Source organism: Chenopodium album, chromosome 18 (genome assembly GCF_948465745.1).
Source record: "Chenopodium album chromosome 18, dcCheAlbu1.1, whole genome shotgun sequence".
NCBI lineage: Eukaryota > Viridiplantae > Streptophyta > Magnoliopsida > Caryophyllales > Amaranthaceae > Chenopodium > Chenopodium album.
The window spans coordinates 15,183,185-15,203,877 of NC_137851.1; the positions used below are offsets into that span (position 1 = coordinate 15,183,185).

Genomic DNA, 20,693 nt, shown 5'->3' on the forward strand with positions numbered 1-20,693 from the left:
AGAGAGGTTAGGGTTTTTTTTGTTATCTTTTTTTTGAATTGGAAAATTTGATTACTCATAATTCGACCTTTGCGCGGTCTTATTTTATTACTCCGCCCTTTTGTTTATTCCACAGTAATTCAAGCTTTAGGATTGTCCTATTCTATTAGGTTTATTCCATAATAATTCAAGCTTTAGGGAGAGTTCTATTCTATTAGGTCAAAGTGACTTACTATCGATTTTTCACGTGATTTTTATTATTATTATTTTCAAATTATTTAACAAAAAAAAAGTTAAAAAAAATTAAAAAATTTCCCACCAAGAGCAACCCAAAAGCTTCCCCCCTTCCATGACCACACACGATCAACCGCCGGACGTGCTTGGAGAGTGGGAGGTGGTCGGATTTAGGTGTTATGGTTGTCGGGTTTTGGAGATGGCGGTTATGGAGCTGCATTTTCATGAAGGTGAAAGGGAAGTGGAAGAAGAAAGGGAAAAAAATTATTTTAAAGTTTTTTAAAAAATAAATTGAAAAATATTTTTTAGACAAATGAAAACATGACACATGGTATCTGATGTTTAGGTTAAGTGACCTGCTTGGTTTAATATAATAGAATACCCCCTAATGGTTGGATTATTGTGGAATAATTAAAAGACAAAATTAAAAAAAAAATAATAAGATCATGTAAAAATTGAATTATTAGAGTCAAATTATCCAATTGAATTCCACAGATTGCAAATTTGCGAGTGATTTGCTTCTCTTTTTTTTTCACTTATGTTATTTTTTTTAATCCATAACTTTTAAGAGGAGTGATGAACCACTACCAGGTATGGGCTCCCTTGATCCATAACTGGGGCAAAAATAAACTTTCATGTAAACTCTTATACAATAACTCATTTGTTACTAAGCTGGAAAAAAGTACTCTCTTCCCTCCTCTTCCTCCACCGAAAAACCCTTTTTAAAAAAAACTTTCTCCTCTTTCCTTATGTAATTAATTCGAAGATCTCAAAGGCCAGTTTGGTCGTTCTTGTAGCTTAAAGGTGTTGGTGGTCAATTTTTTTTTTGGCAACAGGGAAAACAAGTCTAGAAAGTTTATAATTTGAACGAAATTTTCACCAGAAAACCAATTCAAAAACCTTTGAGTGAGAGGAGAGAGAAAATTACCATCACCATCATTATCTTCATTTTCATATTCATCAAGTACAGTATGTCAGTGGGTTATCGCACTGTCCTTAATTAACACCACCACTATCGAATGTGTAATAATAATATACACATTACAATAAGAATATGAAATCATACGATAACAGTATACAAATCAACGATAGTAATACACAAATCAATAACAACAATGTAATCAAACCCACAAAAAATCATATACCCAAAAGGTATATAAAATTATAAATCAAGCTCATAAAACAATTCAACAATAATAGTATACATATAAAAAATAACAGTTTACAAATAAAAAATAATAGTATACACGTTAATTAAATATTGACAAACAATTAATGTCGTCGACTTCAACTTTGATTTCTCACATCCATATTGTTTCGAATTTCGTCAATATTTAGTAGAGGACTTATCATATCGTTTTTCATAGCTGAAGTAGTAAATTTGCACTCCGATAAAGAATTCATCGATTCTCATGATTAAAGTAACAAGATGTTTGAAAACCTTGAAAATCCTTTGTCGCCCTCTGACTATACTACCTTTCATCTATTAAAATTCAGATAACTTTTTTGTTTAAATCAACCACACAATTTGTTGCTTCGGTAGAATTCCACTCCTCGTAGATGAAGACTTGAAGTGTAATGTAACTCCGACAGAATCGTAATTCTGACCAAGAAGTATATTCCATAGCCCCACTCCTCTATTTTTGGGTTAAATATTTTTTTTTACCCATTTTTCCCTTTCATTTACATAAAATTTATGTAGAAAATAATATTATATTGTGGTATGGACAAGTACAAGTCCATACCTAGTAATAGGTAATACTTTTTAAAATGAAATATGTGTAACTTTTGTATATGGGAGAGACAAAGTGAAAGAAAAAAAAGTGAACTACTCCATATGTGATACTAGAGAAACAGAATTTATATATTAAGAAAGAAAGTGATGCATCTAAGTCGAAACTTTTACATATAAAAAGTGACCCATCTATAAAAATAATAATAATAACAGAGGAAGTATTAATTACGGAATATTATAAACATGAAAAACTTGTATGAACTTGGTTCATAATAATATTATTGTGGACCTGAAGGTTCATACGTACACAATTGACGTTATTTGAACACAATGACCTTAATTTTAACATAAGACCTTTTTTTTTTAAATGGGTGTGACTTTTGATGTTATTATGAACTTGAAGTACGCATGTGTTGGCTGACCTTATGTTGAACATAGGGATCCTAATTAACATAGTGGTCTCTATTATTCATATTAACAGGTACGGAGTACATTATACCTCTTATGACCAGTATAATGATAACACAATAACTTTTATTTTAACATAATAATATAGTGACTTTTTTTTTAATAATTAAAACGACCATAGTGTCTCTAATGTTAGTGATCCACAATAAATTAATATGGACTAGGTTTATTTAATACGGAGTAATTGAAATTAATTTTTATTACTCCATACTTCGTATTTGCTACTCCATATTAGGTAAAATCCCTTTACCAGCCCTCATTAGTGTCTCTTTTTTAAAATTTTTAAAAATAGTGTGTGGACATTTACCTTGAATTAAATGTTTGTTTATATATTTTTCCTCATCAATGCTAAGCAACGAACAATTGAAGCTGTGACATAAAGTCAAACCAAAAGCTAAGCAACGAACAATTGAAGCTGTGACATAAAGTCAAACCAAAAGAGCATTCCGGCAATGTCCAGTTATGGCTCCCACATCACATGCGTTAGATGACCTAAAATAAGTGGGTAGACATTTGTAAGAGAGGATTATATATGTCGAATCACTTTTAATTAATGAAATCACGCATTATCTACGTTTCATAATAATCGCAACAATTTGACTTTTGTCATTATTCATATGCTTATTTTAACTATACTTCTTAATGATACTTTGTATATAATTGCAAATATTAATTTTTAATTTTTAAAGTTGTGCATTAGTGCGTATGACCGTCAAATAAATGCAACTATTATAAAACGGAAGGTGTATTCCTTAATCCATCTTTATACCTTCTAAATATACGATTAAACTCTAATGAATGGCGTTGAGACAATTATGCCTCTTGAAATGATATTTTATTTCCCTACCCTTACATATATTTGTTCAATATAGTATTAAGACAATTATACCCCTTAAAATGTTTATTTACTTATTGCTCTCTTTAATGTTAATTGCCACTTTTAAAAATTTTAAAAAGACAAAAACTAATGAGCGCCCTGGGGCGTTAGATAAGAGAACTAAAGGTATCCTCAAAAAAAAAAAAGTTGAAATACTATAGTTAATTAACATTAATTACATCGATCAATATGTGATTTTGTCATGCATTCCAAACTTAATATTGTTTTAAGTAATATATTAATCCTTTATACTCTTGAATTTTTGTTTATTCACCATATATACCCATGAAAATTTTCAAATTCACCATATACCTCTGAGTTGTTACAAAATTCACCATATAATCCTAATAACAATAAGATGAGTGAAATTTGATTAATTATGCATCGAAATCACCTTTTTTGTTTTTATTGAAGAAGCATCTAGATCTCTCCTTCCATCCCTGAAAACACTCTTCTCCTTTGTCCAATCCCTGAAACCACTCCAAATCTCCATAATGAAATCCGTTTGATCGATTTTGAAGATGAAAAAAAAATTAATTTGGGGTGAAAAAAAGAAATGTGGGTGAAATCGGAGGTAAATGATTGTATTTAGGGTAATTTCGGGTCATAATTAACCCTAATGATTGACAAAGTTAACAATCATTAGCCATCAGGTTATTGGTGCATTTTTGTGAAAACTTTAGGGTATATGATGAATTTTAAAAAGTCATGGGTATATGATGAATAATAAAAAAACTCAGGGGGTATATGGTGAAAGACCCCTAACCCTAAAAAAATATTCACTCCGTTCTTGAAAGTTGGACTCACTTTGCAATTGTGCGGTCTCCAATGAACATATTTGACTATGAATAACTCCGGCTATGTATAAGTGTAAATTATAAAAAGTGATATTTTGATTATTTATAATAAGGAGAATTTAATAAGATCTCACATGCTAATTTTTTTTCTTCTATTGTATAGCTCATAAAATGTAGTCAAAATTATTTTATTTTAACTACATAAATAGTAAGTGAGTCGAACTTTTAGAAACGGAGGTAGTATGTGTTTACCTATTTCCTTCATTAATAATGTTATCTATTCTACTAAAGTTGTATCATGATAAAAGATCAAATTAAAAAAGCTTCCCGAATATGGCTATATGTGACGCGCATTAATCTTCTATTTAAAAAAGAAAATAGCAAAATGCACCGGCCAATTAAATGCGCAAATTCTATAAAATAAGATCATCACCGTTCACCAATATCTTTGTCAACGACATTTCATCAAAACGACATTCATTTTACATTCCATAAAAATTGGACACAACAAGAAAAACATAAACCCAGAACAAGAATCTCTTACTATCTTACCCCAAAAAACTAAGCAACTAATAATGGAAGGAGGAGACAAGATTAAATTGGTGAAATTGAAGGCAATTGAAGCAACCCCTGAAAACTTCAAAGATTATGGTCAAGTTATTCAATCTTCTACTGATGGTGAAGAATTTGGACCTCATGATGCTCAACTTGACCTTTCCCGTGGAATTCCCAGGTCCATTTTCTCTCTCCCTTTACTTTTTTGTTGTTGGGTTTTTGTAGTTTCTTCATTCTTGCTTGATTAAATTGCTGTAAATTTTACTTTTTTTGATGATTGAATTGCTGCTAATGTTGGGTTTATTAGGTATTCTGTTCAATTTTATTGGGTTAGTTTTATATTGGGGGTTTAATAATCTCATTTAAATTACAAACATTGGAATTATTTGTGTGAAAAACTTGCAATTTTTTTAACAATTCATTTTAAACTTACTCCATAATTAGGATTTTGGGGTTTTTTGGTAGTTTATCTTTTTTGTTTATATCTTGTTAAATTGCTGCAATTTTCTATTGCCTGAGCAGCTGAGCTGGGTACTGGGTTAATAACTTAATCTAACTGTTACATAAATTTTGTTGGGTATTTTTAGTTTGAGTTTATAAAATTATGCTTGATTTTACAGCATTTTCTGTTTTTGTTCATGTAAATTCTTTCTTAATAAGTATAATTATTGGACATAAAAAGTCATCTTTAATTTTTCCAGGTTAATTAGTTATGTTGAAATGCAAGCTATAATTAAATGGCTACATTATGCTGCTTTAATTAGGTACGAATTGAGTTATGCAGACATTATCCTTTAATTTGTGAAATACAAGTATATTGTATATGAAGAGTATTGGTTTCACATGTAGGACTTTTAGTTTGTACAATTAAAAAAACTCTACTTAGCACTTATCATTTATCACATATGTACCAACCTAACATTACTTTAATTGACAAAGATAATTTAAATTAAATCAACAAGAGTGTGAAGATGCAGTTTTGTTGGGAGGGAGAAATGGCTCATATTCGTTATTTTTGCTGGGGTAGTAGGATTAGCTACCAAACTGTTGGGTAAATAGCCACACCATTCAATGTATAATCTCATGTTAGCAACTTAACATAAATTATCTTTAGAGCCGCCTTACCGTAATTGTTTGATTCTTTTTGTATTTACCAAGTATATACTATAAGCGGTGGGTGGGTCATTCTAATGATAATGGAATAATTTCTTATTAAGTTGAGATTGTTCCAATGACCCATGTGGCAAAGGATTTTTTTTTTTTTTTTTTTGGGGGGGGGGGGGGGGATTGTAGCAACATTGTATTCAATCTTAAGGAGTATTACCTAGAAAATGTATTGAAATTTTGAAATACCTTGCACATACTAATATATTGAATTGATTGCCTTATGAATGCTAAGAATGTTAATACGAAGAGATATGTCATATATTCATATGAGGGAAATGATTTTTCTAGAGATACTTTAGTTTGAACATTGCTTCATGTAAGGCATTTCATTGGTAAACGACTAAACGCGCCAAAGGATCCAGTATTCTGCAAGGTTTGAGAGTTATAGATTAATGTTTGAGAGAAGACAATGTTTTTTTTTTTGACCACTGAAACTAGATTAGTGGAATGATTTCGTTCACGTTGAAGAAGATTTACTTTCATATTATTGCAACCGGAGCTCAGTTGCTAGAACACCTCTTTGTAGGTCTAGGTTGTACTTTTGGCAAACTAAGTGGATGGAACTGATTATTTTCTCTTGTATGGTCCCCATCTTGATCTTGTATGAGAATATTATAACCATTTTGCTGTAGTTATCATCCTGATTGTATGTGTTTGCTTTCTTTTTCCATTGATATGTACATTGTAGGAAACTTACGGTTTTGCTGCAAATATTTGTTTGTGTGTTATTCTTAATGGACAGTTGCAATTTACTGCAATCTCTATTAAACCTGTTTATTTTTAGAATGAGGCAAAAAGAGATGGAGCTATTGCTTTGTCGCCTTGGGTACAACTACTTATAAATAACTTGATATATGTTTCACCAACTTTAATAGAAACTAGTGATCTTTCTTTAGTCGATTCTCCCAATTTCTTAGCTGCTAAGTCATCTATTAAAGTTCCTCAGCGGATGTAGCTAACAATCCGTTAATGTACAATGTCAGGTTTTACATTATGCAACTAAAAGATCGAGGACTCAAGTTTTCAACAATCACCCATCATGGAAATGTGACTCAGTGCTTAGGCTCCATTGGTGGCCATGAATGGTATCTTGGTGTTGCCAAGCCATCCATAGTGGATTTGTATATCCCTCCTACTGCTCCTAGTGTGGAAGAAGTGAATGATTCTAGCACAAATGTTGTGGAACCAAGCAAAAAAATTGCCAAGTCACCTTGTGGCCATTTATATGTACCTCCTAGTGTGGAAGAAGTGCAGGTCTTCAAAGTTACGGGCCCCAAGTTTCTTAAGCTTAATGTTGGGACTTGGCATGCCGGACCTTTATTTGTCCAAGGTGCAATGGATTTCTACAACTTAGAATTGAGTAATACAAATGTGAGTTTCACTTTGCTTTCTTTCAATGCATGTTGATATTTTATATCTGTTCTATTCTGTGGCACTTTCCAATTGTAAACAACAATGTGTTGGATTTGATTGCCAACACCATGCAATCTTTAGAGGCGGCTTTTAAGGGCCTGTTCTCATATGATTATTTTCAGTTTAGTTCAGCTCAGCTCTAATAAGTTAAGTTAAGTTAAGTTCAGTTTAGTTCAGGTCCTAATTTCCTTCTCTTATAAAATATTCATTTCAGTTCAGTTCAGCTCTAATAAGTTCAGTTCAGTTCAGCTCTAATAAGTTCAGTTCAGCTCATTTCAGTCAATTAGAACAGGCCCTAAGTCCCAAAAAATGTCTTCTATGGCATTTTGTATTCCAATGTGGTGGCTTAGAATTCATTTTACTCGTGCAACCTGCGCTAATTAAATTTGATGGTTGATAAACTAGTCTTATTTTCTCAGATATTACTTCTGTGATATTCCCATGTTGTTCCAATGATTCTATAGTTAATATTGTTCCAATGTTTCACAATTAGGATGTGATCTCATAGTCCCCTGAATCCCTGATTGATACTTTGTGTTTGTGTCCTTGTCACATAATTTATGGTGACATTTCACTTACTATTGTCAGTCTTGCCTCCTCCCTCTTTCTTTGTCTTCATACATTTTAAGCTACTTCTTCTAGGTTCCAGTATTATGGCTAATTTCTATGCCAAATTTCTGTGTGGAGAATCAACAAAGAACCAAAATGTTAATTAGCTCCCATTACAGAGTAAATTGAAATTTAGCAAGAAGTTCGTTTTGCAGCTTATCTTGAAGGCTTAGAGCAGCTTTTGTGGCAGTCAATGAATCATCCTAATTGGGTGGGGGATGTCTCTTAGAGGCTTTTTTTCTAAACTAATTGGTCATATAACTGTGATTTGTCTGTTTGTAGGTGGTGGATCATACAACTCATAATTTTCGCCAAGAGAATGGGGTACAATTTGTGATTGATGAATAACTGGTTCTGCTTGGTATTAAGGGATGGGCCGTTGGAGTGACAAAGAGAACCTTATGCTACATTTATGCCCCCGTTGCTGTTCCTCTCTGTATAATGCACTAGTCAACTTGGTATGTGAGTTGTAAAATTGATACTATATTTTCAAGTGATGCCATTCACTTCTTTTAATCCGGTGAATTGCAACTTGAAAATTGCTTCTTTCACGTTTCATTCCAATTTACTTGGAGTCTTGCAGATGTATATTTACGCCTTTTCCAGACCGGTGACTGTAACTACGAGATACTTATGTTTTTGTTGAAAAAATCTTGTAGTTTGCTTTATTATCTCAAACAGAAGTCACCACATGGCTTTATTTTCCCTGTTTGAATTACATTTGGAAAGCAGGAGTCTCTTAGAAGCTCGAATTGATCGTGTCTTGTGTTGACAGACTGTTTGGTAAGCCAATTTAGCATGAGACTGAGAATCATCTCTTCTTGTACAGTAACTCAGTAAGTTGCATCTACTCTTTGAAACAGGTTCTTAATGTCGCTGGAATTGAGTGAGTACTGTCTCATTCCTCATACTCATGTCTCATGGCTGGCTAGTAATTATGTTAGATGTATAACAGGGTATTTTTCAGCATATTTAACAAACAGAACCCTTTAGATAGGGAATTATGTGAAAAATCCAAATAAATCTAGACAGTAAGTAAATTGCAAGTTTGCAACTTATTTTACCAAAACATATCTAATACAAATGGACGGCTTTTCAACGAGGCTGAAAATGTGAAATGATGCCAGCAAAACTTGGTAATGGGCTTACTGGCTTGGTATTAAACTGTTGAATAATTTAGAGAATGTAGACTAATTTCATGATTATTTAATTATATACTTAGGATAAGGTGTTGTATTTAATTAAATAAGAAATTAAAGTAGAAAACCTTGGTTTAAAGGGGGAAAGCACGGTAAAGAGAATGAAGCATACAACCTCTCTAGCCTCTATGGCCCGGTCTGCCTCCCGGTCAGGGTGGTGCTTGCCCGACCGGGTGCGAGAGGTGACAGAAATTGACATCCATAACCGCCCGGTCGGGCAGTGGCCAGCCCGATTGGGCGCGGTGTTTTCAGTTTTGAAGCTGGCGGTTTTCGTCAGTTATTTGCACGGTTTGGCAGTTTTCTCTTCGTGGCTTTTGGTGAACATTGGCTGCTATTATATATGTTTATAAAAACATATGATGAAAGAGGATTTTCAAGGAGAAGCACCAGTTTATTTACTTGAAAACATTTTGCAATTTCGAAAGTTATCATCATCATAAATCCAAAAGCATAATTACATTGTTTTGTAATCATCCTACTTGTGATTGCAATTGTTCTTCGTTGTATCTCCTGAGTAAATTTCCGAAATACCCGATTGTAGTATAGGGTCGAAATTATACTTTTGAGAAAGTGATCCCGTTCACGCCTCGAAGAATTTTACGTTAATTTTGTTTGTCTTCTTTGTGACCCTTGTTAAATTTAAAATCCCCAACATAAACTGGAGTTTCTTGTTACTTGAACAGTAATTCCCCATCAACTAATTAATCTCTCCACAGTAGTTACTGTTAAAATTATTGATTCACCCATCATAATAATTGAAACACTTTCCTTTTTTCATCCGTGTTGTAGTTACTGTTAAAATTATTGATTCACCCATCATAATAATTGAAACACTTTCCTTTTTTCATCCGTGTCATAATACTTGCAACACTTCCTTATTTGATAAGAACCCACAAGGGTCATAAGTCCACAACTATTATACTCCGTATTATTTCTCTCTCCTATCAGCCCTACTCTCACTATACAATTTTCCTAAAACTTTGTGTCAACCCTACTGTTGCGGTTGTTATAAAATGGAGGGAGTAAAACATTATGTATTTATGTAGCTGCATACTTCATGTCCCTGTTGCTGTTCCTGCTTATTTGCTGCTGTACTGATGGATTTGGTCCTTGGTGGCGGAACCCAACCCTGAATTCCTTCGCACCAGTACACCCAAACACATGAGCCATCTAGGGATTCAGTTTTCAGGAAGATTCCAAATAATAACTTATACTTGCAATGAGATACTAGTAGATTTTAATAATGTCAATGGAAGTTGTGGTCAAGCGTATGATCCTCGGATTTTGTTGCATGAATGAAGATATCGTTGTAGAGATACTTTGTTTAGAGAGTTAAAAACGAAATGTATTAAGTTGAAAGCAAAATTACCTTACTAAAGGAAGAAGGCATCGGCCTAATTGCTTTAAACATAATCAAGTGTTGTACATACAGATTAAGTGTTACATACAAATTAGATAGTTCACATGATCACATCTATTCATAAACAAAAAATAAAATAAAATTTTTACTATGCAAAGGAAGTTGAACGCAGATTATTGGTTAATAACAGGAAACAAAATACCAGAAATTGTACCAGCAAAATTTTATAATGGCATATTGAATGACTAGCTGTTACTTTGAAAGAGATTGTTATTGATACAAAATAATGTCATAATTTTTCGAGCAGCCACCTATAATTCTAATGATACAATAAACAACACGATCAGCATTACAGCCTGATCAATCAATAATGTTACATATCTCCCATCATCTGCAGAACAAACGACAGTAATCAGGGATCAATATCATCGCATAGGTTGCATTGTGTTAGCTTCCTAGTTTCTTTATTATAACCTTATTTTTAGGCTCATTTAAAACTACCTTATCAAATTTATTTCAAAAATTTACTATGATGTGTTGTGCAGGAGTAGAAAAAGGTAAGCAAACTTTATGTAATTTTCTCTTAGTTTCAAAGCATCAAGAACAAAAAACAAAGCCGCAGTTTTGCATCAAAAAACTCTACCTTTTGCCACATTCTAGAGGAAGACATGGTTAAGAAAAAGTGAAAGAGAAGGTTGTTATTTACAATCAACAAAAGGGTCTATCGAGAGATCATTGGTTGAAAAGCAATAATAGTATTAAGGATGAAAAAATAACCTTGAAGATATCCCCAAACATCCCTTGCATGGGATTTTTGCGTCGCACTCCATAAAACTTCTCCGCTATCTCATCTAGGAACTGAACCATATAATAAAGTCAGAAGCTCAATATCACAAATTCAATCAGAAGCCTTTAAAAACTGTCCAGAGTTTATTTATTGAACAATCTCAACTGAACTTTAGCATGAAAGTGACCAACAGAAAACATGAATGATCTCAACTTTTTTTTTTTTTTTGGAAAGAAATATCTCAACTTTTAAACATCTATAAATAATACAACCTTGGATTAGTCGTGTCCTCATAATAATTGCAAGTGATATATCACTTGGACTTTTATGAGAAAGAGCTCTCAAATTACAAGGTGCGATAAATTCAAGAAGATGTGAAAAAGTTCAGATCATGCATGTTATGTTTTCCCATATACTAAGACGAGTTTGTGAAGTACCTCATTAAATGCAGGATCTATATCAATGCTAGACTTGTAACTCTGTCTCAACATTCTAAATAGAGGCAAAGCATCCCTTTCCAACCTGAAAACGCAAAAGGAGGGAGAATTCAGATACACAATCCCTTGACCTCATCCATGACTAATATTGCTGATCTTGGATGCAAAACAGGGTTTTCACATATCATATTTACGCCATCAATCGTTACTTGACACTAAAGTTAGAAAATTTTCCTTTGAGGGATGTGAAGTGGAAAGAAATAACAAGAACACCCGAAAAAAATTGTCACATGAAGAAACAATTCAAATACTTATATGATAGTGGTAAAGACTTGTGACTTACGTTTGCAAGAGATAATTGATAAATTGCATAAGATCCGAGTCTGGAAAATCTAATTCTTTAGATTCTGCCTGCTTCTTGACCTCATTCAGAACATAGTTTGCATCTCTCATATTACCTAGAGCTAGATACCTGCAAAAGAGAATAGTATCTCACTAAGTTAATTATCAGATTTCTGAAACTTCTTTGAGACAAACAGATACAGGGATCAAAACAAATTAACATGGCAAAAGGACTAAAATATTTTACATGCAATGCAATGCAATTTGATGTGAGGTGTGAACATAAATCCTATAACGCGATCTTGAGCACGCTGTCACGGGTCATCTCCCTTGCCAACCATGGGCGTCATTTGGGTCACTAGGCAACAGGCCATAATCGTGGCTAGGGGCCTTGCCCTTGGTGCCCAGCTAAGCACGTTCCCCTATAGAGCTTTATTTAGCTAAGGTGGTAAAATCCTGTGAACACCCAAGTGACAGTAACGCAATAATGGGCCATTTGAAGGCCCAAACGAAGTCCAAATGGGCCCAAATTTGGGGGTCCACTGTATTTTGGGCCGAGGAAGACCATGGTGGAGTCGGTTTTCCAAGATGAGGTCTCGAAGTACAAATTTTGGCAGCAGGGAAAACACGAGATGCTTCTAGAAGTTTCCGGAGCTATATAAGAGGTTCTTTGGAAGACTGTTCTAGAGTGGATGACTCTAGAATAATCAAGGAAGGTCTGGTACATAGTAAAAGTCTTCTAGGATCTTCTATGTATGTACACAAGCATGTAAAGTTCTAGAATGTTCTATGCTAGTCTTTAGCATTCTAGGCATGGAAGGATGTAGAAACCTCCTTGTATGTATGTTCCTTTGGAGGTGGCAACTCTCTAGATACTTGTAATCTAGAACCCTCCATTTGAGGAGGTTAGGAATATTCTAGATAAAGCTTGTAAGTAGGATGGAGCACTATAAATAGGGCTCCAAGGCTCATTTGTACATTCAAGTTAAGAGCAATACAAAAATCATTCCCAAAGCACTTGTGTTCTCTAGCAACTCAATCTCTTCCTTTACACGCTTAAAGGGGGTGAGGAAAACCAAGGCACGAGGGTGCCAAGGCATACTAGCAAGGGTGATAGCTTGTGTGCTCAATTGTCTACGACACTTAGCCGTAAATTCAAACTAAGGCACTAAGGGTGAGTGCTTAGTTTAACCAAGGGGTCTTGTTAACTTGTCTTATGACGGACTATAAGCAGGTGGCGCACGATGCGTGACTAGGGCAAAATAGTCAGCACGTGACAATGCGCACACACACTCTATAGTAGCATGATTAAGAGGTCTACATCATAAACTCAAGATCTAAGGGCATCTGCACAATTTTATTTTATTTTTTTAAGATTTTAATTTTAGAGTCTCAACCACTTTCATTTTGATACTTTGACTTTTTCAAATTGATAGATATAATTATGACACACCCTCAAATAGTGAAGGATAACACGATAACATATTTCCACTAAAGATTTTATTTGATTAAAATGCAAGAAAATTGCAAGAAGTTGTTGAATGTTAACGGCGAAAAGCTCACATAAGAACAGCACGAGCAATGGCCAAATCATCTTCTCCAGGGTAACACTACAAAGTTGGAAAATGTCACTGAATTAGAAAAATATCTTGCAAAAATAGCACATAAATCTTCATAAAGTCACCTACCATATACAGATAATATTTCACTCACAAGCTACTATATCACTCATACAAAGTCTCGAGATAAATACACTAAAATGCATGCGACATATGAACCCACACAAAAATCATATTTCCTATTTTTAGAAGGAGAAACCCCACCCAAAAAAAACGACAGACAAGTAGTATAACTTGGAATGGCATCTATGTTTATGAACCAACCAGTTGTTGAATTGAATCATGTTAGACTAAGTTATACAAAAGATACGATTAAAGTTAGAAAATGGACCACTAATATGATAGTTCAAAGACGAAATGTGATCAAGTTAATATGACCTAGAATCATCTTTTGGATGTTAGAGATGATAGCTCATCAATTAAATATACCAGAGAAGTTAAAAAATTATGATCAAAATGGTGATTAAAAGAGAAGAATCAAGAATTTAATTAGATTGGAGAATTACAACAGTACAACCTCTAAGCTCATAACAAGGTGCATGGTCACAACTGAGAAGAGAGGAAGACAGTACCAATGCTTATTTTATGCACATCTAACAAAAAAAAATTCGTAAGGCTATAACTTCCACTCCTGCAATCTTACTACACAGTACACACAATCCATCACCAACATTCCCCCATTACCAACGCAACTGTGGTAGTATTTTAGAAAGAAATTATCTAAAAACAAATACCAATTGCCTATGTTGTAGTGTATGGTTGAAATCTTGACCTTTGGTATCGATTGTTCCTTAATGGTCGGATATAAAAATCAAAAGGCAAATCTGCTACCCTCTTTACGTGATAATATTTGAGAGAATGTTAGATGGTGACAGATTACAGGCATGCGAATTGGTGAGAGTGTTAGTGACGCCAGGGATAGTGGTGTGACATGGTGGCGACCATAGAGATAATATATAAAAATCCCAATAATGATTAATTATTTTTATTTTCATTTCTCGATTGTTTTCCTACCTCATATTTGGACCAAAGTTACTATTTAGTCCCTTTGTTGAATAAAAGGAATTCTATGTAATGGATAGGGCTATTTTATCATGGAAACATAAAAATGGAACACCATTGATCTCTAAAAATCTTAAAAGGGCTTTACTAGAGTCCTCATCCATTTCAAGTTTCCTTTTGTTTTTTTTTTTTTTTATAATATTATTTCACTAATAAACAAGAGGGCAAAGATTAACATATCTCAGAAGATTTAAGTGGCTGGATGACTTTTGCCAGCCAAAAGCCTTTCCATAAAGCTTGCATCCACTTTCATTAGATTTTCACTCAAATAAAAACCAATAAATGCAAAGATCTTGGAAACATGAAAAGCAATCCATGCTTACATCAAATATGCTATAGAGAATATATTTGACAGCTTAATTCCATTGCGAAAGTTTAAGAAAAAGAAATATCTTTGATTCCTTTGTAGAAAGCTTTACCTTCTCCATGAAATCTACGAGTGTATCAGCAAATTTCTTTGGACTATTCCCACGAACAAAATGGAATGATACTTTGGCCATGTCCTACAATTATGAAAGTGTGGATGTGAGTTATACAATTACACTATACGAAACCATGAAATAATGAACAAAAAATAGAATTACATCATATAGACCCTACATATTAAAAAAAAAAAAAAAAAAAGAAGGAAGCATTAATTGCCCAAATGAAAGAGATCATGCTTCTCAACAACGATTTAACAGAATAATTTTTATAAGACAAGAAGCTTGGGGCCTATTCCATAAGTATGACATTAAAAGGAGAAGAGAGAAGGCTAAATTACAATATGTACATGTGATTGTACGCATTAACTAAAGCAATAGCAAAAACAGGGTACATTGGGTATTTGCAATGTGATAGGAGATATTTGTTTTCCTAAAACAGGTATGTTGCATGAGAAACTTCCTAAGAGGTAAGGATAAGGACGATTTAGGTTCTTCTTGGCCATACGTGATCAACCGAATTTATACTATATATTAAAAGGCGTTCCCAACACTCCACGTGGCACACCTCTCTTATACTAAGAAGATGCCACGTCACCAAGAAGGATTGGAACATATCAACTTAAAAAATGTTTATGTCAAGAATTAAACTCAAGTTCATTAGAAAATGGATAAGAAGCCATACCATCTTTGCTATCTAATACTTTTGTTTATTTATTCTTCTTAAATATAGTTAATGTATGGCATGACATTTTTTTTTTTATACAAATAATTTTCTTCATCTAAATCTATAATAAAAGTATTTAAGATTATTATAATACAAGAAAACTATAATTCGAAGTAAAGAATATTTAAGGTATAGATCCGGGGCATCGCCCGGGCTAAATACTAGTGAATCATTAATTGCAAATACTAATGCAAGACACAAAAGTAGCGACGAACCAACACCAAACCAATACTCCCACGTCCGAGTGAGAAGTAAAGGTGTAATCTTCAGCTTCTACATTCTTGGAAAAATTGTTTCAACTTTTTTAAAACTGAGGTGTTTGTCCAGGATTCTAAGTTTAAGTCAGAACACTGAAAGCTAGGCCAAATGCATACTATTTCAGCTTCTAAAACACTATCCTACCAACCGATTTTTTAAAACAATTTGGACAGACTAAATAGTAGCATAACAAAAACAGAAAAATGAGCAGAATCACATTTTCCAAAGCACATACTGTCTTTTTCAGTAAAATTACATTTTATCATCAATTAAAAAGATTTAGCCATGAAAATCAGAGTTCAACAGATCATTGTTTAGCTTAGAAACAATAACCAAACAACCATAAGTCTAACCAGTTGTTACCATTCTTGCAGCCAGTTCAGTGCCAACTTACCACCTCAGGTGTCTCGGAATATATGTACTCTGCAAGCATAGTATGTAGCTCCCGAGAACCATTTCTGTCAGGTCCAAGTTCAATAGACCACCTAAGCAATACAAACAAGTAGCAATTCCATAAGTTATATTTCACAAAAAATATGATCATAAATCATAGTATTGTTGCTTCCATTTAAAAGAAGTTAATACACTTGTATTGTCCCAAAATAAGAAAATGACAAATAATCTCATTGATCGCTTAAATACTTTTAAAAGGCTGTCTTATATTGAAAGTAGAAGCATACAAGCCTAGAAATCTATTTAGAGGCATGTCTGACAGTTCAACACTTTAGTCGATCATATTCACCTTTACAATGTCACTTAATATTCGAAAGAATGCTAAACTTAAGGACAAAGATTATGAAAAGCATTGCGCTCAAGTTCACAGGCAGACATATGTAGAAATGCATACATGCAACTCAAGATTTTCTTAGTTAAACATAACTTAGTTATTTCTCACCTGATAGCAGCCCTCAGAAAAGAAGCGCATGCCTCCACACGTATTTTAGCTGCTCCCAAAGCTTCAGAAAGCTTTTGCATGTCATCATCATCTCCAACATGGTCCGGTACAGCATTTCGAGGAAATGCCTCGTAGATTTTCCTGAGACGGTCTAACAAAACTTACTTTTTATAAGATCACAAAAACAGATTATACTCTGCAAAATTTAGACGTAACCAAAGTACCAAACAATTAATATTTCTAAATAAAATTTAATGCAAAAAAGATATATACTGAATCAAAAATTAGTACTGACCAAGCAGGCCGTCATTGTAAGGAAATTTTCCTTTCACAAGTGTCTCTACAAACAACAATGCCAGCTCAGCACCACAAGTAACCTAATCGTATGGAAAATATTAACCAATTGAGAAAACACAATATACACAACAGTTAAAAATGAAAGAATTTTACATCCAGCGAAGACAAAATCAGGCCTCACAATCTCAGAGTCATATTTAGGCAAATTCACATATTACATAAGATACATAAGATAAAGAAGGGAAATGGCAAAAGATTGACCATGCATGGATGTATATATGGTTGTCTAGCAAAGTGCAGATACCTATTTCGGAAAATCAGCCTTTGTATAGACTGCTAAAAGATTAGCCAATATAATACATTAATACCACCTATCATGGCTATCAAGCACAAACAAAATCATTAATGCGATGAATTAAACCCCCACATTCAACAGGTTAATTATTCAAAATCAAATAGGAAGTAGGATTTTTAAGATACGTAACAATTTGGAGGTAAAGTATGACACCTAGGCTTCTAATTTTCCAAATAACGGAAGTATTATCCTAAATCAACACAATTTCATGGAACTTCAAGAATATATTGGGACATAATAAAAGGATACTAACTTATGGAAAGAAAATTAAGTTATCGTAATCTATCCCTAGAATGACAATGCCAAACATGGAATGACCTCCAACAGCGGCAGTTATCCTGAAAATACTACAGTGAACATTCAAAGATTTTAATACATCCAAGTCCTTCTCTGGAGTAATAGGAAATACAATTGTATATTTGTATGACTTTCTTGCCTATGTTATCTCCTGCTCAGCTCTTTCAGAAGATTCCACTTCAAGCTTTATCCTAATGGCAATAATAACTAAAATATTGACTACCAACTACAGCCAAAAAACTGAGAATGTCTTGAGCAGTCCCTTCGTTGCAGCTTGCTAGACACGGATAACATAATCTGCAGATAGGACTCGCAGGAGTGTTGCTTCTTTTGGTGAGAGAAAATGCGAGAGAGGGAGAATGGGATTAGAAAGAAAAGGTGCAACTCACAAGCCATCAATTAGCTAACCTAAACCTAATAAAATTTTACAAGTTACTAATCCAAAAGGTCATGAATTACAAATAAATTTCATCATCTGGTGTATGATTTATTCAAGTCAACAGCAAGTTAATCATATAACCTTTTGATCTCATACAATGCAAACAAGCAGCCAAATTTCCACATGAACTATTTATCCGAAAGTGATCATAATCACATACATAAATAATAAATTCTAGAGACAAGTCCTTAACCTATGTCAAGAAAGCGGCCATGATCACAAATCAATTGAATTCATAAGCATAACTTTCAGCATACAGAAACTAAGCATAACTTTCAGCAATAAGACCATACTCTCAGCATACATTTGAATCAAAAATCAATTGAATTCATAAGTTAGTGTTCGATATAAAGACCTGATCGTGTTTCAATTGGAGACAGGCACCTGACTCAAGGATATCCAATGCTTCAGAGTACCTCTCAGCAGCTATGTATCTGAAATTTCAGCAAGCCAACTGCATTAGCACAAAAAAGGCAGTAACCGAAATGACTACAAGTAAATTACACAATGCACCCTAAACCAAGGCAAGTCAATACTCAATACAATGACTTCAAAGAACAATAACACAAATCACACAAGAAGGTGTTGACCAAAAGTTATATACTTTACTCCTTTTGGTCAAGATTTAATTGTTTTATGGTAAGTTCAAATTACATTATCAGTGTATGTTTCCGTTACTTATTCAAATTACACTATGAATGTGTTATTTCGTTATGAGTTCAAATAACACTATCAATGTGTTATTTGGTTACTTGTTCAAATTAAACTATCAACGTGACTATTAATTCCTGACAGCAGGAATTATACGTGTCAATGAAAAGTAACCGACATATATCCATACCTTGCACTAGTAGACTTGTACATCTGCTGAGCTCCATAAAAATTCCCTCCATCAATAACTTTCTGCAACTTCTCAATACTCTGCATGTGAAATCAAACATAATTTACATCAATCACCAACATTAACATCAAATTAACAATCTTTAAAAATAAAAATCACAGTAATCAGCAAAGCAATAAGAATTAAACCAAATTGAGATCTAATAGTGAAAAATTAAAATGGGGAGGCAGCAAAAAGATTAAAAATCAAAAACCCACATCAAAAAAAATAAATTCAAAGATTGGGTTTTTACTTTTTTTTTTCCAACAATTCAGATTTTAGAGTATCAGAATTTAGGATAGAAAAACCTGAAGAGCAGGAGGCAGAGAAGCTTTTCTGGGTCGAGACATGTTCTTCGTATAAGGGGTAAATTTTGATTTGAGGAATTATATTAATTGGGTAATTGTAAATTTGTAATAATGAATTGAATTGAATTTAAGGGAAAAAAAGTATTGATCTGCTTCAATTTTTATGGAAAGTTTTTCTGTAATACCTTTGTCAACAGCTAATTTGGATTTCAATTTGGAATAGGAAAGCAGGGAAGTGATTTAGGCCCAGGTCTTCTTGATCGGACCGACCAATGTTCTTCTGGATCTAATTAAGTTTAAGTCTTAGACGGTTAGACCTCCTACGCCTCCTAGTTAATGCTCGAACCAATTAGAGGAGCGGTTCGAGTTAGGCCCTGTTCTTTTGAGCTTTTGGGCACAGCAGAGCAGATTTCAACATTATTATTAATACTATTATTAATGTTATTATTATTAATGTTGTTGTTGTTATTATTATTATTATTATTATTATTATTATTATTATTATTATTAAGTGCATATACCATTGATTTTGGTGAGTGAAAACATAAATAAATGTGTATCATATTTAACATATGTTAATAGTAGAAAGATAAAAAGACAAATTATTACCTTGGATGAGTCACAATGTGGTCTAATGATATTGAAGGACAAATTAACCAACGCTTTCAACACTTCATTATAATACTTGCATATTGTAGAAATAGAATGCTTAAATTTGTCGAAAGCATCACGATACGAAAGTCCTTTTGCTAAAATATATAGACATATACCTACTTGTTCCGCTACTTTCACATATTTACCGTCATGTAGTAGATCTCTTTCAATCATCAAGTTTAATAGCTGAACAATCATGTTTCGATCAAGTCTTAATTGAATTTGACATTCTGTCAGAGTTTGTGTTAACAACCTATGTATAAATATTAAGTATTGCTTTTCAAAAAAAAAATATTAAGTATTACTATTCCCTAAAAAAAATATTAAATGTTTGTTATTATTATTCTCGGCAAATACTGCAAATTGTTATTATTTTTCTTTCAAAAAAAAATTGTTATTATTATTATTTATTTTTTTGAAAAAATTGTTATAATTATTAGAAATTATTAATTAATAATATTATTAAATATTAATTCTTAATAGTTTGAATTATTAATTATTAATATTGATAATTATTATAT

At 33.1% G+C, this 20,693-nt stretch overlaps 2 protein-coding genes across 2 annotated transcripts; one reads left to right on the forward strand and one right to left on the reverse strand.

The window, feature by feature from the left end:
- Positions 1 to 4,535: 4,535 nt before the first annotated feature.
- LOC145593176 (uncharacterized) lies at positions 4,536 to 8,539 on the forward strand. The gene is made up of 3 exons (XM_081649682.1): positions 4,536 to 4,823; positions 6,796 to 7,183; positions 8,117 to 8,539. The coding sequence occupies exons 1-3, from the start codon at positions 4,666 to 4,668 to the stop codon at positions 8,180 to 8,182; spliced, it is 612 nt and encodes a 203-aa protein (XP_081505808.1). The 5' UTR covers positions 4,536 to 4,665; the 3' UTR covers positions 8,183 to 8,539.
- A 2,091-nt stretch (positions 8,540 to 10,630) lies between these two features.
- LOC145593177 (protein GET4-like) lies at positions 10,631 to 19,808 on the reverse strand. Its single transcript, XM_081649684.1, has 12 exons — positions 19,519 to 19,808; positions 19,172 to 19,251; positions 18,686 to 18,764; positions 17,238 to 17,319; positions 16,943 to 17,093; positions 16,442 to 16,532; positions 15,060 to 15,143; positions 13,523 to 13,569; positions 11,961 to 12,089; positions 11,618 to 11,702; positions 11,171 to 11,251; positions 10,631 to 10,784 (listed from the first exon to the last, which is right to left on the reverse strand). Exons 1-12 carry the CDS (start codon positions 19,558 to 19,560, stop codon positions 10,767 to 10,769), a joined length of 969 nt encoding a protein of 322 aa, XP_081505810.1. The 5' UTR covers positions 19,561 to 19,808; the 3' UTR covers positions 10,631 to 10,766.
- Between the last annotated feature and the right edge of the window lie 885 nt (positions 19,809 to 20,693).